The sequence below is a fragment of the Saccopteryx leptura genome, chromosome 1 (assembly GCF_036850995.1).
Source record: "Saccopteryx leptura isolate mSacLep1 chromosome 1, mSacLep1_pri_phased_curated, whole genome shotgun sequence".
Classification (NCBI taxonomy): domain Eukaryota; kingdom Metazoa; phylum Chordata; class Mammalia; order Chiroptera; family Emballonuridae; genus Saccopteryx; species Saccopteryx leptura.
Genome location: NC_089503.1, coordinates 8061143 through 8087918, shown reverse-complemented (window position 1 = coordinate 8087918; position 26776 = coordinate 8061143). Strand labels below are relative to the sequence as shown.

The following is a 26776-nucleotide window of genomic DNA, read 5'->3' as shown; positions in this document are numbered from 1 at the left end:
CCTCAACAGTCCTCCCTCAACAGTCCTCCTCCCTCAACAGTCCTCCCTCAACAGTCCTCCTCCCTCAACAGTCCTCCACCCTCAACAGTCCTCCACTCTCAACAGTCCTCCACCCTCAACAGTCCTCCCTCAACAGTCCTCCACCCTAAACAGTCCTCCACCCTCAACAGTCCTCCACCCTCAATAGTCTTCCACCCTCAACAGTCCTCCACCCTAAACAGTCCTCCTCCCAAACAGTCCTCCACCCTCAACAGTCCTCCACCCTCAACAGTCCTCCTCCCTCAACAGTCCTCCACCCTAAACAGTCCTCCTCCCAAACAGTCCTCCACCCTCAACAGTCCTCCACCCTCAACAGTCCTCCTCCCTCAACAGTCCTCCACCCTCAACAGTCCTCCTCCCTCAACAGTCCTCCACCCTCAACAGTCCTCCTCCCTCAACAGTCCTCCACTCTCAACAGTCCTCCACCCTCAACAGTCCTCTACCCTCAACAGTCCTCCACCCTCAGCAGTCCTCCCTCAGCAGTCCTCCATCCTCAACAGTCCTCCACTCTCAACAGTCCTCCACCCTCAACAGTCCTCCACCCTCAACAGTCCTCCTCCCTCAACAGTCCTCCACCCTAAACAGTCCTCCTCCCAAACAGTCCTCCACCCTCAACAGTCCTCCACCCTCAACAGTCCTCCTCCCTCAACAGTCCTCCTCCCTCAGCAGTCCTCCACCCTCAACAGTCCTCCACCCTCAACAGTCCTCCTCCCTCAGCAGTCCTCCATCCTCAACAGTCCTCCACTCTCAACAGTCCTCCACCCTCAACAGTCCTCCACCCTCAACAGTCCTCCTCCCTCAACAGTCCTCCACCCTAAACAGTCCTCCTCCCAAACAGTCCTCCACCCTCAACAGTCCTCCTCCCTCAACAGTCCTCCACTCTCAACAGTCCTCCTCCCTCAACAGTCCTCCACCCTCAACAGTCCTCCTCCCTCAACAGTCCTCCACCCTCAACAGTCCTCCCTCAACAATCCTCCTCCCTCAACAGTCCTCCACCCTCAACAGTCCTCTACCCTCAACAGTCCTCCCTCAACAGTCCTCCTCCCTCAACAGTCCTCCTCCCTCAGCAGTCCTCCATCCTCAACAGTCCTCCACTCTCAACAGTCCTCCACCCTCAACAGTCCTCCACTCTCAACAGTCCTCCTCCCTCAGCAGTCCTCCATCCTCAACAGTCCTCCTCCCTCAACAGTCCTCCACCCTCAACAGTCCTCCTCCCTCAACAGTCCTCCTCCCTCAGCAGTCCTCCATCCTCAACAGTCCTCCACCCTCAACAGTCCTCCACCCTCAACAGTCCTCCACCCTCAGTAGTCCTCCATCCTCAGCAGTCCTCCATCCTCAACAGTCCTCCACCCTCAACAGTCCTCCACCCTCAACAGTCCTCCACCCTCAGCAGTCCTCCATCCTCAACAGTCCTCCACCCTCAGCAGTCCTCCACCCTCAGCAGTCCTCCACCCTCAGCAGTCCTCCCTAGGACGGGCTGGCTATCTTGGCCGAGCCCTCACCCTCTGCTCCCCACCCAGGCCATCTTCCGGAAGTTTGACTTGGACAAATCGGGCAGTATGAGTGCCTACGAGATGCGGATGGCCATTGAGTCTGCAGGTAAGGCTGGAGGGCTGGTGGCCCCGTGGAGTCCCAGGCAGGTGGCTCAGGTCATTTCCCTGACAACTGGCCCTTGTCCCTGGGGTGATGGTGGTGGCGAGTGGTGGTGTGGGAATAGCCATCTTGTTTTTTCCCATGGTTACTGAGCTAAGTGTTTTAATAGCTTTTGCTTTTGTTTTCACTGCAGCTAATGAGGATAGGGTTTTTTTGTTTGTTTGTTTGTTTTGAGGATTGAGGATAGGAGCTTTTGTTGTCCCACTGGGCACAGAGAAAAGTGAGACCCAGAGAGGGAAAGTGACTGGTCTGAGGTCACACAGACAGGGAGGGGTGGACTGCACCATAGCCTCCAATGAGAGAAGTGCAGGGTTCACCTTCCAGCGGTGCCCCTCCCTGTCCCCTTGGGCGGGGCTGCACCTTCCTGGCCCTCACCTGCTCTCCCGGGCCAGGCTTCAAGCTCAACAAGAAGCTGTATGAGCTCATTATCACCCGCTACTCGGAGCCTGACCTGGCTGTGGACTTTGACAACTTCGTGTGCTGCCTGGTGCGGCTGGAGACCATGTTCCGTGAGTGTCCTCCTTCAGTGCCCGCTGTGTGCCGGCGAGGCAAAGGTCTTGGGGGTTGGCCCCAGGGGAGCTGAGTGGCAGGAGATGTGGGCAGCAGAAAGAGCCTCTAATGGCGGTGATGGGTGAGAGAACTTGGGGTGTTGTGGGAGGTTGGGGGGGGCCTGTGTGAATGCTTCTCAGAATTCTCAGCCCCATGTCACCTCTTCTCGAACACACAGGGTTTTTCAAAACTCTGGACACGGATCTGGATGGTGTTGTAACCTTCGACTTGTTTAAGGTGGGAACCCCCCTTGGCCAGTTGAGGGAAGGCACTCAGGGGTGGTGACCTCAGAGCCAGCCCCAAAGGCCAGGCCACCCTCATCCTAGAAGGGTGGGGTAGGGTGTCCGGGTCCGAGGGAGGAAGCAGGTAGGGAGGAGCCCCCTGGAGGCCTCCACAGGAGCCAGCAGTCCAGTCTCCCAGGGGTAGAGGAGGCAGGAAGGTAACCCCCCTCCAGACCCACTGAGAGGGTCCCTCTCCGATCTGCCCTCAGAGGGGCTGAGGAGATGGTGGCTCCTGAGCCACGGGACTGGGAGGCTGGGCTCGGGGTGCACGCTGGCTGATCCCGCGCCCTGCTCTCCCCTCCACCGACAGTGGTTACAGCTGACCATGTTTGCATGAGGCAGGGGAGAGGTCCCCTGGCCGCGTCCCTCCCTCCGTCGGCTGCCAAGCTCTGCCTTCTCACCACGCCAGCTGCAAGTGCCTTCCTTGGAGCAGGAAGTGGCCTCCTGTCCCTTCACCTCCCAGTCGCCATGGCTCATCTACTCTGGGCGGAACGGTGTGGCCTCCCCTGCTCCACCGACCACGGGCTCAGATGGACTCTCCCAGGCGCTCCCATCGCCAAACCAAGGAAGGCAGCCTTTGCTTGCTCCTGCCTCAGGATGGGGCTGGAGGGGGAGCGGACAGCCCCGGCCTCCCGGCCTCCTGCTGTGTCCTCTCCGGCACCCCGGAGACCACCCACCTGGCCTCACCCGCAGACTTTAAACTGTAACCACTAGCCCTGCACAGTCTGTATTGTAGCGTGCAGAGCCCCCTCCCCATAGGGCCGCCTTCCCAGGGCTGGGAAGGCCTGTTCCTTCCTGTGCAGAAGCCAATGCCCCTCTCTGCCCCGTGGCCTGGTCCCCAGCCCTGTCTGCATGGCCCACGGGGCGGTCAGGTCTTCCCTCCTCCCCTCCCTCATTTTTTATATTGGTGATTTTAAAGGGGACTTCAGGGATTGGCATACCACGTATGGGGGTGCCAGAGGCACCTGGGCATGGGATGGGGGCTCATGCTACCATGCAGAGAGACCCCACATAATAAAGGAAAAGCCCCCACATCTGCCTCTGGAGTGTGTTCCTGCTCAAAACTGCCGGCAGGGCCACCTGGGGCCTTAGCAGTGGGGACTTGCTGGCCCTACACACCTTCCTGGCAGCGCTGACAGCCTGACCCCTGCCTCCCCGGCTCCCTCCCACCTGGGAGGCTCGGGCTGGAGCCAAACCCCTGAGTAGCACGTTCCTGACCCCCCAGGACGCTCCCTGAGAGCACTGAGCTGCCTTCAGGCCCTCTTGGAGGGGGGCACCCTTGTGACCCAGACACCTGCAGCTTATGTAAGCTGCTCCAGCCCTCTGGGATCGTGGCCTTTCTTACCAGAGATAAGAGTGGCTTAAGGTGGGGAGAGGAAGAGTTGGGGTGGTGGGGATAAAGAGGCAGCCACAAACTAGGCCAGCAAGTGCGGGCCAAAGGCTGCTGGAGCCTGGCCTGTGGTGGTGCAGTGGGTAGAGCACTGACCTGGAACACTGAGGTCGCCGGTTCAATACCCGGGGCTTGCCCGGCCAAAGCACTTACGACAAGCAACCAATGAATACTTAGAGCAAAGCAGCTACTAATTGCCCTCCCTTTTTTCTCTCCATAAAATCAAATAAAATCTTAAAAAATAAAAAACGGGCCCTGGCTGGTTGGCTCAGCGGTAGAGCGTCGGCCTGGCGTGCAGAAGTCCCGGGTTCGATTCCCGGCCAGGGCACATAGGAGAGGCGCCCATTTGCTTCTCCACCCCCCCTCCTTCCTCTCTGTCTCTCTCTTCCCCTCCCGCAGCCAAGGCTCCATTGGAGCAAGGATGGCCCGGGCGCTGGGGATGGCTCCTTGGCCTCTGCCCCAGGTGCTAGAGTGGCTCTGGTCGCGGCAGAGCGACGCTCCGGAGGGGCAGAGCGTCGCCCCTGGTGGGCGTGCTGGGTGGATCCCGGTCGGGCACATGCGGGAGTCTGTCTGACTGTCTCTCCCCGTTTCCAGCTTCAGGAAAAACAAACAAACAAACAAAAAAAAACGGATGGAGCCCAAGAGTGGGGGACGGGGCTGCCCTCAGCTGCTGGGAGCCATGGGTGGAGCCCCTAATGGCAGTCTTGACTCTTCCCCACGGGCTGGCACAGGGCCTGTTGCAGGACATCCTGCATCTTGCCTTCGGGAGTCCCTGGGCCAGGTCCTGTGGGGCCTCCGTGCCCTCATCAGTAAGGAGGGTGTAGGGAAAACAGCTACGTTAGGCTTGCTCACTTGCACTTTGCGTGATTAGTGCAGGAGCCTCCTGTGTATGGCCTTTGTAAGGCTACAGGTGCTTGCCCTCAGGGCAGATGGGCTGCCTGCCAGGCCACTGCGAGGGGGCGAGGGGCCGAGGGGCCCTTTGCTGTTTCTTCATCTGCTCTCCTGAGAAGCGGTTTTCCCTGCCTGTTTGCTCATCGGCAGTCGCGAGAATCTATTAAAGGGGAACGGCACACCGCTTTCCAGCTCCGCAGTTCCTCTACCGTCTGCCCGAGTCTGGTGTGAACCTGCCTGGCCTCGGCCGCCAGCATTACAGGGGGTTTGGCCTGTCGCTTCCTGGGAGCCTAGGCTGGTTGTGAGAGGGCCAGGCAGAGCAGTGGGGGCAGGTGCACTGGTCCCGTCCTCAGTTCTCTGTATTGGGTTTTTCTTTTTTTTTTTTCTTTTTTTTTTTTTTTTTGTATTTTTCTGAAGCTGGAAACGGGGAGAGACAGTCAGACAGACTCCCGCATGCGCCCAACCGGGATCCATCCGGCACGCCCACCAGGGGTGATGCTCTGCCCACCAGGGGGCGATGCTCTGCCCCTGCGGGGCGTCGCTCTGCGGCGACCAGAGCCACTCTAGCGCCTGGGGCAGAGGCCAAGGAGCCATCCCCAGCGCCCGGGCCATCTTTGCTCCAATGGAGCCTTGGCTGCGGGAGGGGAAGAGAGAGACAGAGAGGAAGGAGGGGGGGGGTGGAGAAGCAAATAGGCGCTTCTCCTATGTGCCCTGGCCAGGAATCGAACCCGGGTCCCCCGCACGCCAGGCCGACGCTCTACCGCTGAGCAAACCGGCCAGGTGTATTGGGTTTTGTTTGATGAAAGGGTTGGAATAGAGTGGGCCTGGGTGATCTGGGGGCCCTACCCCCTCACAAAACCCCATTCAAAGGAGAGGAGAAGGAAGCACGTACTGCTGGGGTCCTCTGGTGAGGACAGCGGGCAGGGCCGCCGATCTGGGTGGGGGGCTGTGAGACAGCTCCCAGATGCTCACTTTTCCAACCTGGGAGGGAGGTGAGAGATTGAGACAATTAGGGAGAAAGGGTCTGGAGGGAGGGTGAACTCTGCAGATACAGGGACACGTGAGGCCTCCTGTGAGGTGTAACCGGACCCCTCTGAGCTGCTGGACACAGGGCATCTATGGTGCTAACCCTGGGCCTGTTCTTCCACCTCCCAGGGCCCCGTCCCAGCCCCTTTACATAAGGCCGCGGCAGGCTGGTCCTCAGATCAGGCCTGTGGCCATGGCCTTCACGGACCTGCTGGACGTGCTGGGTGGCGTGGGCCGCTTCCAGCTCGTCTACACGGCCCTGCTGCTGCTGCCCTGCGGCCTGCTGGCCTGCCACAATTTCCTGCAGAACTTCACGGCCGCCGTGCCCCTCCACCACTGCCAGGGTGCTGCCGCACACGCTGCAGCCGCCGGCAACAGCTCCAGGGCCTGGCTGAGGGCCACCATACCCTTGGACGAGCTCGGGGTCCCTGAGCCGTGCCAGCGCTTCACGGAGCCTCAGTGGGCCCTCCTGAGCCCTAACGCCTCGGTCCACGGGGCAGCCACGGAGAGCTGCAAGGATGGCTGGGTCTATGACCACAGCGTGTTCCCGTCCACCATTGTGATGGAGGTCTGCAGGGGCCAGGGCGGCACGGGGAGGGCGGGCTGACACCAAGGCCGAGGCTGGAGCAGCCCTCTCTCTCCTACAGTGGGATCTGGTGTGTGAGGCCCGCACCCTCCGCGACCTGGCTCAGTCTATCTACATGGCTGGGGTGCTGGTGGGCGCTGCTGTGTTTGGCAGCCTCGCAGACAGGTGAGCCTTGGGGGTTGAGGGTTCAGCCACCCAGCACAGGCTGGAAATCCCCCGGCCTTGTTGTTCTTTTATTATTATTATTATTATTTTAAATTTTCCATGGACTTTAGAGAGAGAGAGAAAGAGAGAGAAGCATCAACTCCTTGTTCCATTTAGTTTTGTACTCATTATTCATTGATTGCTTCCTGTACGTGTGGACCAGGGATTGAGCCTGTGACCTCTGGTTTACCAGGTTGACACTTCATCCACTGAACCACCTGGCTAGGGCCCTTATTTTGTTTTTGTTTTTTAAGATTTTTATTTATTGATTTTAGAGAGAAGAGAGGGGGTGAGGGAAGGAGCGGGAAGCATCATCTCTTAGTAGTTGCTTCTTTTTTTTTTTTTTTTTTTCTGAAGCTGGAAACGGGGAGAGACAGTCAGACAGACTCCCGCATGTGCCCGACCAGGATCCACCCGGCACGCCCACCAGGGGCGATGCTCTGCCTACCAGGGGGCGATGCTCTGCCCCTCCGGGGCGTCGCTCTGCCGTGACCAGAGCCACTCCAGCGCCTGGGGCAGAGGCCAAGGAGCCATCCCCAGCGCCCGGGCCATCCTTGCTCCAATGGAGCCTCGGCTGCGGGAGGGGAAGAGAGAGACAGAGAGGAAGGAGGGGGTGGGGGTGGAGAAGCAAATGGGCTCTTCTCCTATGTGCCCTGGCCGGGAATCGAACCCGGGTCCCCCGCACGCCAGGCCGACGCTCTACTGCTGAGCCAACCGGCCAGGGCCTAAAAATTTTTTATTGAGCCTGACCAGGCAGTGGCACAGTGGATAGAGCATCAGACTCGAATGCGGAAGACCCAGGTTCAAGACCCCGAGGTCGCCAGCTTGAGCGCAGGCTCATCTGGTTTAAGCAAAAGCTCACCAGCTTGGGTCCAAGGTCACTGGCTGGAGCAAGGGGTTACTCGGTCTGCTGAAGGCCCACGGTCAAGGCACATATGAGAAAGCAATCAATGAACAACTAAGGTGTAGCGACGCGCAACGAAAAACTAATGATTGATGCTTCTCATCTCTCCGTTCCTGTCTGTCTGTCCCTGTCTTATCCCTTCTCTCTATCTCTCTGTCTCTGGAAAAAAAAAAATTTTTTTTATTGATTGATTTTTATAGAGAGAGAGGAAGGGAGAGAGAGAGAGAGAGAGAGAGACATTGATTTGTTGTTCCACTTATTAATGCATTCATTGGTTGAGTCTTATATGTGCCCTGACTGGGTATCAAACCCAAAACCTTGGCATTTCAGGACAACTGAGCTACTCAGCCAGGCAATTTTTAATCTTTCTTTATTAATGTTTATTTATGTATTTGTAGATTGATAATACATATAATACATTCACATTATTCAAAACTCCAGAAGGCACAAGAGAGCTTGTCGGGAAGCGTCCCTCTCCCACTGCTACTCCGGCCCCCAGGAACCTCTGGAGGGCAGCCTGCTCTCTGGGTACCTTACCAGGGAACTTGTGTGCAACCCGACCGAATGCGTGTGTGTGCTGCGTCCGCCTCTCTTCACGTGTGCTGGCACTCCCACGCCTGGCTCTGCACCTGCTCTTTCCTCCCCGCACGGCCTTTGCCTATTCCTTCAGAAAGAGCTTCCCTGCCTGCCCGACTGCCTGTGCTGCGTCCCCCTGCAGGGAGTCAGAACCATCTAGAAGGCCCTAGAGCGATGCCCAGCAGACGCAACACAGTGCAGGGCTCTGCCAGAGTCGCCGGAGCTTCCGTCTCTGGGCTTTTCTCCTTCCTTCCTGTCTCTTCCCGCCTTTCTCTCTCCCCCATTACTCTCTTCTCTCCTCCCCGCTGCCAGTTGAGGTTCTGGGGGGGTCTTCCTGGACTTCAGACCCCACGTCCTGGAGGGTGCCGCCGGCCTTGGGCCCCTCGTGGGAGTTCTGTCATAGCCCTTGTCACACTGTGACATGATGCTCCAGGTCTTTCTGGATATGAGCTTGTATAGCTTATCCATAGTGTCTTATATGTCACCAGCCCCCAGCTGAGGCCTGTCACTTAAAGGTGATCGATGAACTTTTATGTAACACAATGAATGAGTGAATGAATGAATGAGTGTGTCATGAAGTGTGTGGAGAAGAAATGCAACCCAACCCTTCTCGGCCTGCTGCCCTCCTGGGCCCTCGCTTACAAATGGGGCGGTGCCAAGGCTACAGTGAGATAACCCCGCTACCCTGGCCTTGGACCCCTGTGCGGTGGGACAAGCCCCCTCCCCAGCCTGGCCTCCGCTGTTTAAGTGAAGACTTGACCATGGGGTCCTCCTCCCCCCTGTCTAGGCCCCACCAAGAGCTCGACTGCTGGGAGTTCTGGTTTGAGGTCTCTCTCTAGCTAGACAATCATCACCCATTGCCCCTGCCTCTGAGCCTTTGCAGAATCCCTGCCTGTCCCCAACCCTGCAATTTGGTGGTGTGGTAGGGGGGCCAGAAATACAACCCAAGTGAAGAAACGAAGGGGGGAATACAGCACGCTTCTCCCTCCCAGAACCCCCCCCACCACCAGTGCCCGGGTTCCAGCAGATGGGCAGTTCTGTCACGTAGGCGTGGCTTCGGGTGGCCGTGGGGCAGGGGAGCTCCCTTTCACCCTCCTTCGACAATCCGCACGAGGGACCCTAACTCTGTGCCCATGGCTGGTTCAGGCTGGGCCGCAAGGCCCCCCTGGTCTGGTCGTACCTGCAGCTGGCAGTTACAGGAGCCGCCACAGCCTACTTCAGCTCCTTCAGTGCTTACTGCGTCTTCCGCTTCCTGATGGGCATGACCTTCTCTGGCATCATCCTCAACTCCCTCTCTCTGGGTAAGTCTGGCCGAGGCGGGGCCGGGAGGGCGGCTCGAGGAAGGTGGTGTGGCAGCCCTGTCACTAGACAGCTGTCCTGTTTTGTTGTATGGGATTCTCACCTGGTGACCTCAACTCAGAACCTCCCACCGGGACCTTGAGAGACTGGGGCTGTCAGCGGCAGCCCTGCCAACAGTAGGCCATGGCCCCCGTGTTGTGATTGGCCACCAGGAAGCTGAGAGGGTTGGGTTTATTTTCTGTGTGAATTAGTCAACAACAACCACTAACTAAACACCTACTGTGAGCCAGACTCCCAGTGTGGGGACGCAGAAGTGAGGGGAGACATGCTGGTCCCAAGGGCTGCAGGCAGCGCTGAGATTGTGAATTCAAAAATGGGGGTTCAGCCTGACCTGTGGTGGCACAGTGGATAAAGCGTCAACCTGGAAATGCTGAGGTCACCGGTTCGAAACCCTGGGCTTGCCTGGTCAAGGCACATATGGGAGTTGATGCTTCCTGCTCCTCCCCCCTTCTCTCTCTGTCTCTCTCCTCTCTCTCTCTCTCTCCCTCTCTCTCTCCTTTCTAAAATGAATAAATAAAAAATTAAAAAAAAAAGGGGGTTCAGCCTGACCAGGCGGTGGCGCAGTGGATAGAGCATCAAACTGGGATGTGGAGGACCCAGGTTCGGGACCTCGAGGTCGCCAGCTTGAGCGCGGGCTCATCTGAGTTGAGCAAAGCTTACCAGCTTGGACTCAAGGTCGCTGGCTCGAGCAAGGGGTTACTCGGTCTGCTGCAGCCCCACCGTCAAGGCACATATGAGAAAGCAATCAATGAACAACTAAAGTGCCACAATGAAAAACTGATGATTGATGCTTCTCATCTCTCTTCGTTCCTGTCTATCTCTATCTATCCCTCTCTCTGACTCTCTCTCTCTCTGTCTCTATAAAAAAATTAAATAAAATTAAAAATTAAAAAATGGGGGTTCACCCAGGCTGCAAAGCTGGAGACCCCTTAGTGCCGTGGCAGAGACCTGGCCTCCTGGATGCCAGGTGGGAACATGCCCACCCTCCAAAGTGACAGGGTCAGTCCTCACTCCTGGCTGTCCGGGCAGCTGCCCGTGGCTCTGGCAGAGAGACGGGGGAGTAGTGATGGGGGGTAGGAGGAGGCTGCCCTGGACGCAGGCCTTATACTGCTCTCTACTTAGTTTGCTCCTGGGGACATCCCCGGGCCTCCGGGAGGGCCTGGGGGCTTCCGAAACTACTGCCAAAGAAAGACGAGGCCTCTCATTTCAGGAGAGGGTGGGAATCTCAGACAACCAGGAAGCCTCAGGCTGTACCCTCACCTCCCGCATTTGGGTATCAAAGGGTGCTGAGCTCCCGGCAAGAGGTCAGTAAATCCCAGCCCACCCGCCCACCTCATCGCTTGGGGTGGGGGCCACAGCTCATGGAATCTGAAGGCAGGAACACATGTCCAAGGTCCATCTCATGCTAGAATCACCTGTATGCTACACACATGCCTACACATTCATGCACGCATGTGCGCACGCACAGGTGCACACACGCACACTCTGCTACCACGGGCAGGCGCGGTTTAAGTGCTGAGGAGCAGCAGTGAACAAAGCAGACGGCGCTCCCGTGGGGTCCATGTTCTTATGTGGGAAGACAGGACACCACGGAAATGCGGGTTATATAGCATGTCAGGAGGCGGTAAGGGCTACAGAGGAAACGAAAGTCTGGAAAGGAAATGAGAATGGCTGGGGTGGAGGCGAGTCTGCCGCTCTAATCAGAATGGTCAGGGGAAGGGGATCCCTTTGAGCAAAGCTTGAAGGAGGTGAGAGAGTGCGCCCTGCAGCTCCCACTCCGGGTGAGGAACATTCCAGGCAAAGGCCCTGCGGTAGAGTGTGCACAGTGGGTTCAAGAGCAAGGAGGTCCCTGTGTCTGGGGCAGAGCTGCGAGGGGTGGGTTGGGGGGACGGACAAGTGAGGCCAGGACAGTGAGGAGGCTGAGGAGAGGCCTGGCTGACCCGAGTCAGCATTCGTCAGGATTCCGCTGGCTGCCATTCGGCCGAAGGACAAAAGCAGGAAGACCAGTCCCGGGACTTCTGCAGTCACCCAGTGGGAGGCTAGGCCGGCTTGGGCCAGGGTGCAGCAGCAGAGGGGGCAGGAAGGGCTCAGATTCTGGCTCGATTTTGCAGGTAGAAGCAACGGGATTTGCTGAGGGCGGGACACATGAGCTGACTGCTCATGGAAAGACATGTGCTCTTCGGTTTATTATGCTTGCCTTGCAAGCGTGTGCTGCGATTCACTTACCAATCCCTCACGGGTGGACATTTAGGTTGTTTCTAGGTTTTGTTATTTACAAAAAATCCTGTAATTATAAACCAGTAGATTTCCTTTTCCACCAACTCTTCACATCCTTTGCCTGTTTTTTTGTTTCTTTGGTTTGTTGGTTGTTTTCCTATTGATTTGTGAGAACTTTTTCAATGTTAAGGAAATTCACCCTTTATCGCTGAGTTGCATTGTTTTTCTTCGTCTTTTTTGCTGGCATTACAATTTTGCTTATAGAGGTTTTTTTGTTTGTTTGTTTTTTTAATGCAGATACTTCTTATTTTTATGAAGTCAAGGTTCTTGATCTTCTTTTTATTGCTTCTGGGTTTTGTAACATTCTTAGAAAAGCTTTTCTTGACTGAAAGATTGAAAAAAAAGACCTATCATGATTTCTTCTAATATGTTTGTGGTTTTGTAGTTTACTTGTGGGTCTTGGGTCCACCTGGAATTTTGCTGTGTAAGGAGTGAGGTTAGGATGCCTTCGCCTGTGTCTCAATGGGCCTCTGAGATGATTTCAAGTGACCACAGTCACCATAGAGGGGGCAGGTGAGTGAAGCAACCTCATGAGTGAAGAGCCTGCTGAGCCTTTGTGTTTTCTCCGCAGTTGTGGAGTGGATGCCCACCCGGGGCCGGACCGTGGCAGGTGTCCTGCTGGGGTTCTCCTTCACCCTGGGTCAGCTCATCCTGGCCGGAGCTGCGTACCTGATCCGCCCCTGGCGGTGGCTGCAGTTTGCTGTCTCTGTTCCTTTCCTTGTCTTTTTCCTCTATTCTTGGTACGCCTCAGCCGGGGGGGGGGGGGAGGTGCGCTTGTGTGGCCAAGTTGACCTTGGGGGAGGAAGGCTAGGGGTGTGCAGTGGCTGGGACGTGCTTTGAATGGTGGGGATATGAAGAAGGGCGGGGCCTGTGGAGCCACAGGCTCCCGAGTTTGTGCACAGCTATGGGGAAGTTCCGGAAGAATCCCTTGCCTTCGCCTGACCCGTGTTGGCGCAGTGGATAAAGCATCGACCCTGGGCTTGCCCAGTCAAGGCACATATGGCAGTTGATGCTTCCTGCTCCTCCCCCTGTTCTCTCTATTTCTTTCCTCTCTCTCTCTCCTCTCTCTCTAAAAGTGAATAAATAAAATCTAAAAATATATAATAAAATAAATCCCTTAAAAAAAGAAAAAGAATCCCTTTCCTTGGCAAGGTTTCAGAACCATCGCAGCGGCTTTGCCCTTATCCTTTGTGTCTCAGAAGCACGCCCACGCATTTACAGGCGGGGCCTGACACACAGCCGAGGGAGGGCCCATGACTCATTCCCGGCCACACACTGAAATCAGATCCAGAATCAAAACCAATTAAAGTGGCTTAAAGTGCTGACCTGGAGCGCTGAGGTTGCCAGTTCGAAACCCCAGGCTTGCTTAATCAAGCCACATACAGGTGTGAAGCAACTACTATGAGCTGATGTCTCCCTCTCCTTCTCTCTCTCTCCTCTCTCTAAAACCAATAAATATAACTTTAAAAACAAAAACAAAACAAAACTGGATCTGTCGCAGTTCCCAGTAACCTGTAAGTACCCTCAGTGATTCCCTGTCTGACGTGGTGCAAACAAGGGACGCGGTGTCCCTCAGTCTTCCTGAGTCCGCGGACCGCAGGACATTTCACCTCCATAGGGTCTGGCGGAAGGTGAACAAGGGCATATTTGGGTTTAGGAAATGGAGTGAGTTCCACGCAGCCCTGGGTCATTCTTCCTCCTTCTCTTGGTCCAGGTGGCTGCCAGAATCCTCCCGATGGCTCCTCCTCCATGGCAAATCCCAGCTGGCTGTGCAGAGCCTGCGGAAGGTGGCTGCGGTGAACCGGAGACAGGAGGAAGGGGCCAGGCTGACTCAGGAGGTAGGCGGGCTGGGTGGAAGGCAGGGCAGGAACGGGTTTCAGTCTTGCCGGCAGTCTGAGAATGCGCTGGGATTCAGAAGCCATCCCGGGACTCACCCGCCATCCAGGTGAAGAGGCTGGGAATAAACAGCCGGGAGAGTTCCTATGGCAAAGCTGTCTAACCACTGAGTGACTCTGATCTGGGATACAAATTTCAGCTGCTTTGTTCATCAGACTATATCCATCTGTGCAACCGGGAAACAACCATATTCACATTGACATCCAGCCAAATAATAAAATGAGCCCTGGTCAAGTAGTTCAGTCCGTTACAGCATCATCCTTGATATGCCAAGATTGCGGGTTCGATCCCCCATCAGGGCACATACAAGAATCAATGAATGCAATGAATAAGTGGAACAGCAAATTGATGTTTCTCTTTCTCAAATCAATCAATAAATTAAAAATAAAGAATTTATTAAATAAAAAATAACAGCCTGACCAGGCAGTGGCACAGTGGATAGAGTATCAGACTGGGGATGCGGAAGACCCAGGTTCAAGACCCCGAGGTCGCGCTAGCTTGAGGGCAGGCTCATCTGTTTGAGCAAAGCTTACCAGCTTGAGCCCAAGGTCGCTGGCTCGGGCAAGGGGTTACTCGGTCTGCTGAAGGCCTGCGGTCAAGGCACATATGAGAAAGCAATCAATGAACAACTAAGGTGTCACAACGAAAAACTAATGATTGATGCTTCTCATCTCTCTTTGTTCCCATCTGTCTGTCCCTCTCTCTGACTCTCTCTCTATATAAAAAAATATATATAATAAAATAAAATTATTGAAGAATTAATAATAAAAATGATTTATTATAAATGCTATTTATGATAAGATAGTTACCATATATTATAAACAAGTACCAATTATCAAATCCCATGCTTGGCACTATGCTAATGTCTGACTTTTGCTGATGAGGAAACCAAAGTTTGGATGGGTCAGGTAATTTGCTTAAGTACACACAGAACCCCTGCTCTTAACCAATGGCCAAGACTACCCAAGGATGGGGCGTGAGGGGCCTGCTGGAATCACAGGGCCTATTTCAGCCTAATTGGCAGGCAGCTCAGGAGCCTTGGGACTCAGGTAAGAGCCTTGGCTTCCTGCCAAATCCCGGGGCACAGTCCGTTGAGGGCTGTAGAAACTAGGTGTAGAAACTAGGACCAGCCATCTTGCCAGGCATTTCGACCCAGGCCCTCCTCCACATAGATGAAGGGATAACCAGTAACAAAATAGGTTCTCAGATCACTCCCTTTCCCTGATCCAACTTTCTTTGCCCAGGTGGTGAGCTCCTACATCCAGAGTGAGTTTACAAGCATCCGCACCTCCAACTCGGTCTTGGACCTCTTCCGAACCCCGGCTATCCGCAAGGTCACATGCTGTCTCATGGTAGTCTGGTAGGTGATGGACTCATGTCCAAGACTTTGACATGAGGTAGAAACACAACTTTTGTCCCCGCTGACTAATTCTTAAGTACACTTAATGCAATGAACAGATGATCCTTGTGAATTCAATCTTGCTCCAAACCCTCTCTTTCCAAGGTCCCCTGGCCCTCTGCTAGGTGCTCAGATGTGGTCATGGATGAGACATCATGCTGACCGAGGGAAACCACATCTGGGCAGTGGGTCTCACTTCGGGAGGAATTACCGGGGCAGCTTGTCTCAGAATGCACCAGGTCTCATTGCGCCACGCCCTTGGGGCTCTCCAGGACATTCTGGGACGTGTCCTACTCTGGAAAAGCACTGTGGGTCCAGAAGGGGACAGACCGGAAAACAATAATTTCCATGAGGTATAACAAGTGTCCTACGGTTCTCTTGATTTGAGGTGCTGAGGACTTCACACAGGGGCATTTGGAAGGGTTTTAAAAGACTGTTAGTAGAGTTTGCCAGGTGAGCAGGAATTCCTAACAGGTGCGCAGATAGACACGAAGATGTGAAATGGATAAAAAAAACAAAACAAAGGCAGCCCCTACCTGTTAGCACAGACTGGAAGCCAGCAAATCCTAAGGGAAAAGGCTGATTTTTTAAAAAATGTTCAACTTGCTTGACCCGGACATTAAGATGATAGAGGTTGATATGGATGAAGCATGGAATGCAGCTGTGCTCTGGAGCAGACCCGGGCACTGTCTTTAGTGGTAACCGGCTGGACTCAGGTAGAGCAGGTTACCCAGCTGACCCGGGGCACGTCAGCCGGCTTCCTGTGCCTCAGTTTACTGCTTATGCACCTGCCCCTCACTCAGGCCCTTGTGAGGACTAAAAGTTAACACGTAAACCCACACCTGGCCCTGGGACGTGCTCAGGGGCCGTGTCCCCTGCGCACTGGAGATGTGGGACGGTCCCCCACTCTGGACCTTCCGAGCGCCTTCCGAAGCAAGGCTGTCCTGCTGCCTCTCCCAGGTTCTCCAACTCCCTGGCTTACTACGGCCTGGTCATGGACCTGCAGAAGTTTGGCCTCAGCGTATACCTAGTGCAGGTCCTGTTCGGGGTCATAGACATCCCGGCCATGCTGGTGGCCACCGCCACCATGATTTATGTGGGCCGCCGAGCCACCGTGGCCTCCTTCCTCCTCCTGGCTGGGCTCATGGTGATCTCCAACATGTTTGTGCCAGAAGGTGAGCCACTGGCTTCTGCCGTCACCACCTGGGAGCCTCTGGGGTCTGGTGGGCAACGTGCAGAAGGGAGACATGCTGGGGACATGCTTCTGGATCTGGAAAGGAAGTGACTGTCACTTAGTAGGGATTTTAAGCACTCGGGTGCCAGTATTTTCCTCATTTTGTACAGGAGGACAGGGAAGCTCAGAGAGGTTAAGCAACAGTGACCAAGGTCACCCATCTGGGTCAGAGCTGGGATTTGAACCCAAGCCTAACTCCAAAGCTGGTCCTGGCTTCCCAGCAGGACTTGGTGACAGATGGAAAGAAGGGAGGAAAGGGCACAGGTCAGAGAAGAACAGTGTGGGGACTTTTGGGTGCCAGGTGGGAACATGAGGTGGTGGAAAACCTGATTCACCTCCTTCAAGTTCTGGGTCCCCTGCCCACCACGACCGGCCACAACCCCCTCAGCCGCCCCGCCTCCTCCCCCTGTCTCCTCCCCCCACCCATCTCTTCCTGAGCCCCCCCACCACCACTGTGCCCTCGACCTCCCTGCCCCCCTTTGGGTCCATGCCCTCCCCCTGCTCTGTCCTCCCCAGATCTGCAGGCCCTGCGCACGGTCCAGGCAGCGCTGGGCAAAGGCTGTCTGGCCAGTTCCTTCATCTGCATATACCTGTTCACGGGCGAGCTGTACCCCACGGAGATCAGGTGGGTCCGCAGGGGGAAGCAGAGGAGCTCCGGCCCAAACCAGAGCCCCTGGGGCTCCAGGCTGACACCTGCTGGGCTTGCCAAGGCAGGTCCCCTCCCTCCTTTCTGCTCTGTCCCCCTGGCACTTCTTTTTTTTTTTTTTTTTTTTTTTTCTGAAGCTGGAAACGGGGACAGACAGTCAGACAGTACGACCAGGAACCACCCGGCACGCCCACCAGGGATGACACTCTGCCCACCAGGGGGTGATGCTCTGCCCCTCCGGGGCATCGTTCTGCCGCGACCAGAGCCACTCTAGCGCCTGGGGCAGAGGCCAAGGAGCCATCCCCAGCACCCGGGCCATCTTTGCTCCCATGGAGCCTTGGCTGCGGGAGGGGAAGAGAGAGACAGAGAGGAAGGAGGGGGTGGGGGTGGAGAAGCAAATGGGCGCTTCTCCTATGTGCCCTGGCCGGGAATCGAACCCGGGTCCCCCGCACGCCAGGCCGACGCTCTACCGCTGAGCCAACCGGCCAGGGCCCCCCTGGCACTTCTGACCCACTGGGGGGTCTAGGCCACTGCTACTGACCCGTCCTCATTCCTCGGACAGGCAGATGGGGATGGGCTTCGCCTCAGTCAACGCCCGCCTTGGGGGCCTGGCAGCGCCCCTGGTCACCATGGTCGGGGAATTCAGCACCATCCTGCCACCTATGGCCTTTGGGGCCACCTCGATCCTGGCTGGGCTGGCTGTCTGCTTCTTGGCTGAGACCCGCAATGCACCCCTGGTGGAGACCATTGAGGTGATGGAGAGGAGGTGAGGGACCTGTGGGCGCAGTAGGGTGGAGGTGACCAAACAGGCTTGGTTCCCATGAAACAGCTGAGGGACAGAGTGCCCCGTGGCTGCTGCTGAGACGTCCTGGCTGGGCTAACGAGAGCCGTGCCATCGCCATGCCGACCTCCTCCACCTACGGAGGCTTACCTGGCTGGGCTAACGAGAGCCGTGCCATCGCCATGCCGACCTCCTCCACCTACGGAGGCTTATATCTCACAAGAGCAGACCCAACGACAAATGATGAAATAGGAATGAGAATCAATCGCAGGCCAGGAGGAACAGGAACGTGCGCCGACGTGAGCCTGGTGGAGAAGTGGGGGTGACGGTCCGGGGGAGGAGAGAGCGCAGTCTGGAGCCCACGTGGCTGCCATGGCTTTGAATCTGGCTCAGAACTTTCTGACAACAGAAAGGGGGACCATGTTAATAACTTCTTATTGTCAGAGAGGAGAAAGAGTACCAGGTCCTTGGGGAAACTGGAGCTTTTCTTAGCAAGTAGCACTAAAGAAGTTTCTCTCATGGGTCTTCTTAGGTGACTGAGTTAGTTGACAGCAATGTCCTTGACAGTGTTTCTGAAATAAGTGCCAAAGGCTTCTTGAAGCATTTCTCAGCAACAGTGGGTTCAGTGAAGGCCCTTAGTCTTGGGGGTCAGCAGCGGGGGATGTAACAGCCTCAGGGAAGCAAAGGCACAAGTTTGCTGAGGGGTCTTTTATATCCCACTGGTCACAGGCAAAACCAGCCATGGCACCAGGTTCACCGGATACAGGCCATGGTGCTGCCATCTGGAAGGCAGGCGGCGTGGGGAAAGAGAGCCCGCTCTGGGGTGTTCACCAGCAGGAGCACGTCCGGGTGGGGTGTGTCGTCAGTGAGTGGGGAAGGTGGTGAGCACTGTGTGGGAAGGCGTTGCAGAACTGGAGGTCGAGAATCTTTTTTTTTTTTTTAATGTATTGGTTTTTAGAGAAAGAAGAAGGGAGGGAGAGAGACAGAGAGAAACAGAAACATCGATCTGTTCCTGTATGTGCTCTGATCGGGTATCAAACCGGCAACCTCTGACTATTTGGACAATGCTCTAACCAACAGAGCTATCCAGCCAGATTTAGGCCAAGGATTTTACTGGGTGTTTAGGCTTTTTGAAGCCTCATTCATATATTCAATTACTGTTCATTGAGTTCCTACCATGTGCCAGACACAGTGGGTCAGCTAACTGTGGGTGTAGAGTGAACAAACTGGATGTGATCTCAGCCCTCTTGGAGCTTAGGAGCGAGAGACACACATACACACATTCAGAACAAACACACACAAATGAACGTGTGACTAAGAGATGACCGGCTGGTGGAGAGTGCCTCTGAACTTCAAAGGAGGAGGAGGAGTTAGCCAGGCTGAGAAGGCAGCAGTGTGTCCCTGGAGGAGGGAGGGGACTGTGTGCCCCTTAGGCCCCTGGAGCTGGGAGGAGCTTAGTGACAGCCAGGTGAGGACAGGTGGAGTGAGCAGGGGCATTCCGAGACCACGCTGAGATTTTAGGCTTTCATTTTCAATCAATAGAGAAACCACTTCAGGACTCTGAGGAAGAGATCAATTTTTAAAATTTATATTTTGAAAAGATCTTCCTGTCTCCTTGGCATTATTAAATCTCAGCCTAAATGGGGCCTTGGGTCTGGGCGTTTAGGGCAGTTGCTCTGTAACTGAGTTTCTCAGCCTTTTTATGTTACCCTCTACACCCAGCCCTACCAAGGGGCCTTTTATCTATTTCTCCTAATCACACCCCCACCCTCCAAATAACATCTGAATACCACGGACACACTGTGTAACTTTTCATGTACTGCAGCCCTCTGGAAGGCCAAAACCATCACAATATCTCAGATATTTTCGCCCCCCATGAGCTGGTTTTTGCCCCCTCGGGGGCATATCACCCCCTTGAAGAATGCACGCTCCATGACTATGATTATGTGTTCCAACAGCTGTAAGGACTCCTTGCAGTTAAGGTTTTTAGAGCTCCTGAGAAGCTTATAACTAAATGCACACTTTGTATGCCCCTGCATGTTCTCGGGCATTCTGGCCGTGGGCTTTTCCTCTAACCCGTGTGGGCTTCTTCTCACCAGTTTTTGTCCAACCAAACATGAAACTCAAGTGACTCAACTTGTTTCAGTTTTGTAGAAAGTGGAAATGCTGCCTCTCTCATGAGTCAGTCAAATGGAGTTTCATATATTTAGACAATAAAATTTTTTTTGTTTTTCTGGTTCTTGTGTTTTAGACAATAAGAATTTAGGAATTCCTCGGCCCATCTCATTTTTCTCAATTCCTTTCTTTCTTTCTCTCTCTCTCTCTCTCTTTCTGTCTCTATTTTCTTGAGAGAGAGAGAGAGAGAGAGAGTGCCAGAAAGGGAAGGAGAGAGAGATGAGAAGCATCAACTCATAGTTACATCACCTTAGTTGTTCATTGATTGCTTCTCATACGTGCCTTGACCGGGGGCTTCAGCCAAGCCAGCGACCTTGGGCTCAAGTCAGAGACCTTGGAATCATGTCAATAATCCCACCCTCAAGCTGGCAGCCTTACACTCAAGCCAATAAGCCCGTCAAGTCAGTGACCTCGATTTTAAAACAGGAACCTCAGTGTCCCAGGTTGACACTGTACCCGCTGTACTGGTTAGGCTCATTTTTCTCAATTTCTAATCTCATCAAATAATTATGAGTTTGGTCACAGGCCTGGGATGTCAAGGATCAAGACAAGGAAAAACTGCCTGACCAGGCGATGGCGCAGTGGATAGAGCATGGACCCGGGACACTGAGGACCCAGGTTCAAAACCCTGAGGTTGTCGGCTTCAGCATAGCTTCCTGTCTGTCCCTTTCTCTCTCTCTCTCTCTCTTTCTCTCCTTTTCTTAAAAAAAACACAAAAAACAAAAAAAATGACACCTTTCGAAGGTTCAAGTTGCCCATCCCCCAGATGGTGGCAATCCAAGAGGGATTAGCTCTAGTTCACCTGTAACACCAGTTCCTGAGGTTAACTATAAGAGGACTTCCCCACGTTTATTTCACAGATTGACAAAAATCTGTTTGTAAATAATTTATTTCTATGTAAGTTTCCAGGTCCTCATTAATCATAAGAACAGATACTGTTCCTTCAAAATGGTCCGAATGCCTGGTGTGGTCCTGGAGTTGGCCCCAGTGACCCAGTGGGCTTATGTTCCAGTTTGTTGGAGCCACATAGCAAAGGGACAGTTGACTCTCTCTGTTCAAAAAATCCTTTTGTGTAAGAATAGAACATTCACAAAGGAGGAAATGCCAAAAGGAAGCAAACATAAGAAAAGTATTCAGTCAGTGCATAATCAAAGAAATGCAAATTAAATCAATGATGTTATTTTTACTATTTTTTTTACCTTTGGATTAAAAAAAAAATTTATTGATTGATTTTAGTGAGAGAGGAAGGGAGAGAGAGAAAGACACAAACATCAATCTGTTCCTGTATGTGCCCTGACCTGGAGTAGAACCAGCAACTTCTGAGCTTCAGGACGATGCTCTAACCAACTGAGCTATCAGCCAGGGATAGTGTTTGTTTTTTTATTTTTTTTTTTTAAGATTTTATTTATTGATTTTACAGAGAAAGCAGGGAGTGGGGTAAGGGAGTGAGAAGTATCAACTCATAGTTGCTTCACTTTAGTTGTTCATTGATTGCTTGTCTTTTGGGTCTTGACCAGGCAAGCCTGGGGTTTCAAACCAGTGACCTCAGCATTCCAGGTTGAAGCTTTATCTACTGTGCCACCACAGGTCAAGCAGTGATGTTATTTTTAAATATCCAATAAGAAAAGATTTAAAAACTATTTTAATTGACTATTTATAGTAATAGTCAATCCAGGAAATGTGTTAGGGGGGAGAAAATTTCTGCCCCTTTCTAGAAGAGTCTTTGGAATTACTGATCATGAGCCATAAAAATTGTCATATTCTTTTTTTTTTTTTTCCCCCCTGCATTCTTCTGAAGCTGGAAACGGGGAGAGACAGTCAGACAGACTCCCGCATGCGCCCGACCGGGATCCACCCGGCACGCCCACCAGGGGGCGACGTTCTGCCCACCAGGGGGCGATGCTCTGCCCCTCCGGGGCGTCGCTCTGCTGCGACCAGAGCCACTCTAGCGCCTGGGGCAGAGGCCAAGGAGCCATCCCCAGTGCCCGGGCCATCTTTGTTCCAATGGAGCCTCGCTGCGGGAGGGGAAGAGAGAGACAGAGAGGAAGGAGAGGGGGAGGGGAGGAGAAGCAGATGGGCGCCTCTCCTGTGTGCCCTGGCCGGGAATTGAACCTGGGACTCCTGCACGCCAGGCCGACGCTCTACCACTGAGCCAACCGGCCAGGGCCTGTCATATTCTTTTAAGCAGCTATGACATTTCCAGGAACCTGCCCTAAGAAAGTAAATTTAAATGTCAACAAAGTTTCTTTAAAAGAATATTCATCACCATGTGTAATGTACCAGAAAAAATTGTCAACTTTCCAAATTATCTGAGGTTATTGTGCCAAAAGGTAAAAGTTGGGTTGATGAAGAGTTTTCAATGGCCTGGGGCATGTTTGCAATATACTGTTGTTAAACAGCATTTTAGAATTACTGTGACATTTTCCTAATTATGTCAAGAAATACAGACTCAAAGGAGAAAAAGAAATATGTTAAATGGTGAGAGTGGTTGCCTCAAAGTATGGATAATGTTTTAGCTTTTTTTCTAGTTTCTTTAGATTTTTTTTTTTTTTCCGAAGCTGGAAACAGGGAGGCAGTCAGACAGACTCACGCATGCACCCTACCAGGATCCACCCAGCATGCCCACTAGGGGGCGATGCTCTGCCCATCTTGGGGCATCGCTCTGCCGCAATCAGAGCCATTCTAGCACCTGAGGCAGAGGCCACAGAGCCTTCCTCAGCACCCGGGCAAACTTTGCTCCAATGGAGCCTTGGCTGCTGGAGGGGAAGAGAGAGACAGAGAGGAAGGAGAGGGGGAGGGGTGGAGAAGCAGATGGGCGCTTCTCCTGTGTACCCTGGCCGGGAATCGAACCTGGGACTCCTGCACGCCAGGCCGACGCTCTACCACTGAGCAAACCGGCCAGGGCTTAGTTTCTTTAGATTTTTATTTATTTATTTATTTATTTATTTATTTATTTATTTATTTTTCTGAAGCTGGAAATGGGGAGGCAGTCAGACAGACTCCCACATGCACCCGACCGGGATCCACCCGGCACGCCCACCAGGGGGCGATGCTCTGCCCATCCGGGGCATTGCTCTGTCGCGACCAGAGCCACTCTAGCGCCTGGGGCAGAGGCCAAGGAGCCATCCCCAGCACCCGGGCCATCTTTTGCTCCAATGGAGCCTCGGCTGCTGGAGGGGAAGAGAGAGACAGAGAGGAAGGAGAGGGGGAGGGGTGGAGAAGCAGATGGGCACTTCTCCTATGTGCCTGGCCGGGAATCAAACCCAGGACTCCTGCACGCCAGGCCGACGCTCTACTACTGAGCCAACCGGCCAGGTCCAGTTTCTTTAGATTTTTAAATTGAACTCTAAATTATCTATATCGAGCAGATTTTCTTTGGTAATTAGAGGGAAGCGGCACGCAATGAAAAAATTGATAAGATTTCAGTTAGGTCCTAGCCCGTCTTCAGGCCTAGAAGCTAGGGAAGGGGTCTGAGAGAGGCAGTGCCCCCTAAAACCGGCTAAGGTAGTGGGAAGACCCAGAAGAGAGGTGGCCTGGCCTGGAGAAAGTTTCAAGGCTCCAACCAGTGACCGTTCATGGAGCTCCTCCCACTGTAGGGTGTCCTAGGGAGCTGAGGTGTGTGGGGATCGATTTTCAGCCTTTTAATGGTCCAGCTCTCTACCAAGGCCAAAGCCCAGGCCCTTGGCCAGATGGGACTGCCTGCTACCCCCCACCCAGTGAGCACCAGGTGCATGGTTGACCCAAGTGTATTTTTATTTTTTTTAATTTAATTTAATTTTATTTATTTTTTTATTTTTATTATTATTATTTTTTTTACAGAGACAGAGTCAGAGAGAGAGAGAGATAGGGACAGACAGACAGGAACGGAGAGAGATGAGAAGCATCAATCATCAGTTTTTCGTTGTGACACCTAGTTGTTCATTGATTGTTTTCTCACATGTGCCTTGACCGTGGGCTTTCAGCAGACCAAGTAAACCTCTTGCTCGAGACAGCGACCTTGGGTCCAAGCTGGTGAGCTTTGCTCAAACCAGAAGAGCCCGCACTCAGGCGCTCGGGGGTCTCGAACCTGGGTCCTCTACATCCCAGTCCGACGCTCTATCCACTGTGTCACTGCCTAGTCAGGCTATTTTTTTTTTTTAAATTTTTCTGAAGTTGGAAACAGGGAGGCAGTCAGACAGACTCCCGCATGCGCCCAACCGGGATCCACCCGGCATGCCCACCAGGGGGCGATGCTCTGCCCATCTGGGGCATTGCTCTGTTGCAACTGGAGCCATTCTAGTGCCTGAGGTGGAGGCCATGGAGCCATCCTCAGCGCCCAGGCCAACTTTGCTCCAATGGAGCCTTGGCTGCGGGAGGGGAAGAGAGAGACAGAGAGGAAGGAGAGGGGGAGGGGTGGAGAAGCAGATGGTGCGTCTCCCGTGTGCCCTGGCCGGGAATCGAACCCAGGACTCCTGCACACCAGGCCGATGCTCTACCACTGAGCCAACCGGCCAGGGCCCAACATTTAATTTTTTTTAATGTTTATTTTATTAATTTTAGAGAGAGGAAAGGAGAGAACAGGAGAGAGACAGCAACATCACATCTGCTCCTGTATGTGCCCTGACCAGGGATTGAACCAGCAACATCTGAGCTTTGGGAAGATGCTTTAACCAACCGAGCTATCCAGCCAGGACTATACTTCAGACATTTATAAAGAAGTCTATGGACCCTGGCCAGTTGGCTCAATGGTAGAGCATCGGCCTGGCGTGCAGGAGTCCCAGGTTTGATTCCCGGCCAGGGCACAAAGGAGAGGCGCCCATCTGCTTCTCCACCCCTCCCCCTCTCCTTCCTCTCTGTCTGTCTCTTCCCCTCCCGCAGCCAAGGCTCCATTGGAGCAAAGTTTGCCCGAGTGTTGAGGATGGCTCTATGGCCTCTGCCTCAGGCGCTAGAATGGCTCTGGTTGCAACAGAGTGACGCCCCAGATGGGCAGAGCATCGTCCCCTAGTGGGCTTGCCAGGTGGATCTGGCATGGGGAAGTCTGTCTCTGCCTCCCTTCCTCTCACTAAAACTAAAATAAATAAAATTAAAGAGAGAGCCTGACCTGTGGTGGCACAGTGGATAAAGCGTCAACCTGGAACCCAGAGGTCGCCAGTTCAGAGCCCTGCACTTGTCTGGTCAAGGCACATAAGGGAGTTGATGCTTCCTGCTTCTCCCCCCTTTCTCTCTCTCTCTCTCTCTCTCTCTCTCTCTCTCTTTGTCATTCTCTCTCTTCTCTAAAAAATGAATAAATAAATAAATAATTTTTAAAAATATTAAAGAGAGAGAAACAATCAATGAACAACTAAAATGATACATCTAAAAGTTGATTATTCTCATCCCTCTCCCTTCCTGCCTCTCCCTTTATCTCTCTCTCCTGCTTAAAAAAAAAAGTAAGGATAAAAACACTGATAAAATGTTTTGAACTTTAAAAAAGTTCTAAAAATGGAACCAGCTAAAAGTTGACAAAAGAAATTGGCAAGAGATGTAAAAGATTAAAGTAAGAAGATAAGGGCCTGGCCTGTGGTGCCACAGTGGACGAGTGACCCGGAACGCTGAGGCCACTGTTCAAAACCCTGGGCGTGCCCGGTCAAGGCACATAGGACAAGCAATCAATAAACAACTAAAGTGAAGCAAGTATCAGTTGATACTTCTCATTTTTCCCCTGTCTCTCCTCTCTCTGTAAAATTAATTTTTTTTAAAGAGAAGATAATAAAAGCAAAGACTATTAAATAGAACAAACAACTCTCAGTCTGTTTACTGCCAGGATAAAATAAAGAGGACCAGACCAAATAATTTCAAAACCCTGCATAATAGGAGGAAAAAAGGCCAAGTTGGGCCCTATGTAGTGGGCAGCCCTCAGGCTATTTGGGGAGGATAATCCAAGGGGCTTCCTTGTCATTCTTCCCTCTGACTCTGGACCTTGACCTCTGTGCCTCCCTGTCTCCTGAGCTGGTTGCTTCCTGCCTGGGGCAGGGTAAGCAGGGCCTGGCAGTGCCCAGCCCCCGAGTCTCTGTGGGGGTCCCGGTCCAGTCCATGCTGAGTCAGGCCCATCTGGGTGGCCTTGGGTGCATGTCTGGCCTCTTTGGGAAACTCTCTGACTGCAGCTTTTCCAAGTCTGGCTCTCACCAGGCCGCCTCTGCCACCGCGAGACCTCAGGAATGGAGCAAGGTTGGAGACACGTCTTGTGTGTAGCACAGACACACCCTTGAATGTTACGCTCATGTCCCCTGCCCCTCACCACCCCCATTCTACCTTGCCCTGTCATTTTTTTCATTTGCCTTTTCCACAGAGCCAAAGAAGGCCTTCCCAAGAAGGATGCAGAAGGGAAAAGTGAAGAAATTTCTCTCCAGCAGCTGGGAGCTTCTCCACTTGTAGAAACCATCTAAAGCAGTGGTCCCCAACCTTTTTTGGGCCACGGACCGGTTTAATGTCAGAAAATATTTCCACGGACCGGCCTTTAGGGTGGGACGGATAAGTATCACATGCCGAGACAAGCGTCAAGAGTGAGTCTTAGCCTGACCTGTGGTGGTGCAATGGGATAAAGCTTCGACCTGGAACACTGAGGTCGCCAGTTCGAAACCTTGAGCTTGCCTGGTCAAGGCACATATGGGAGTTGATGCTTCCTGCTCCTCCCCCCTTCTCTCTCTCTCTCTCTCTCTCTCTCCTCTCTCTCTAAAAAAAAAAAAAAATCAATCAATAAAAAAAATTTAAAAAAAAAGAGTGAGTCTTAGATGGATGTAACAGAAGGAATCTGGTCATTTTTAAAAAATAAAACATTGTTCAGACTTAAATATAAATAAAACGGAAATAATGTAAGTTATTTATTCTTTCTCTGTGGACCGGTACCAAATGGCCCACGGACCGGTACCGGTCCGCGGCCCGGGGGTTGGGG

At 53.3% G+C, this 26776-nt stretch overlaps 2 protein-coding genes across 4 annotated transcripts in view; both read left to right on the top strand.

The window, feature by feature from the left end:
- Window positions 1-3554, top strand: part of CAPN1 (calpain 1) — a 32232-nt gene extending 28678 nt beyond the window's left edge. Inside the window, exons 19-22 of the mRNA XM_066358571.1 lie at window positions 1560-1638; window positions 2085-2201; window positions 2420-2478; window positions 2833-3554. Coding sequence (XP_066214668.1) covers window positions 1560-1638; window positions 2085-2201; window positions 2420-2478; window positions 2833-2859 — 282 coding nt within the window. The 3' untranslated portion in view covers window positions 2860-3554. The remainder of the gene's footprint in view (window positions 1-1559; window positions 1639-2084; window positions 2202-2419; window positions 2479-2832) is intronic.
- A 2452-nt stretch (window positions 3555-6006) lies between these two features.
- Window positions 6007-26527, top strand: LOC136382932 (solute carrier family 22 member 20). 3 transcript variants are annotated; one of them, XM_066352352.1, is made up of 10 exons: window positions 6008-6397; window positions 6477-6580; window positions 9246-9400; window positions 12307-12475; window positions 13450-13573; window positions 14876-14991; window positions 15991-16205; window positions 16781-16889; window positions 17473-17676; window positions 26174-26527. In XM_066352352.1, the coding sequence occupies exons 1-10, from the start codon at window positions 6023-6025 to the stop codon at window positions 26268-26270; spliced, it is 1668 nt and encodes a 555-aa protein (XP_066208449.1). In that variant the 5' UTR covers window positions 6008-6022; the 3' UTR covers window positions 26271-26527. The 3 variants fall into 3 exon arrangements, with proteins under 3 accessions (XP_066208624.1, XP_066208449.1, XP_066208539.1); XM_066352442.1 differs by having other exon boundaries at window positions 17477-17676; window positions 26174-26259; XM_066352527.1 differs by lacking the exon at window positions 17473-17676 and having other exon boundaries at window positions 6007-6397.
- Window positions 26528-26776: the final 249 nt, after the last annotated feature.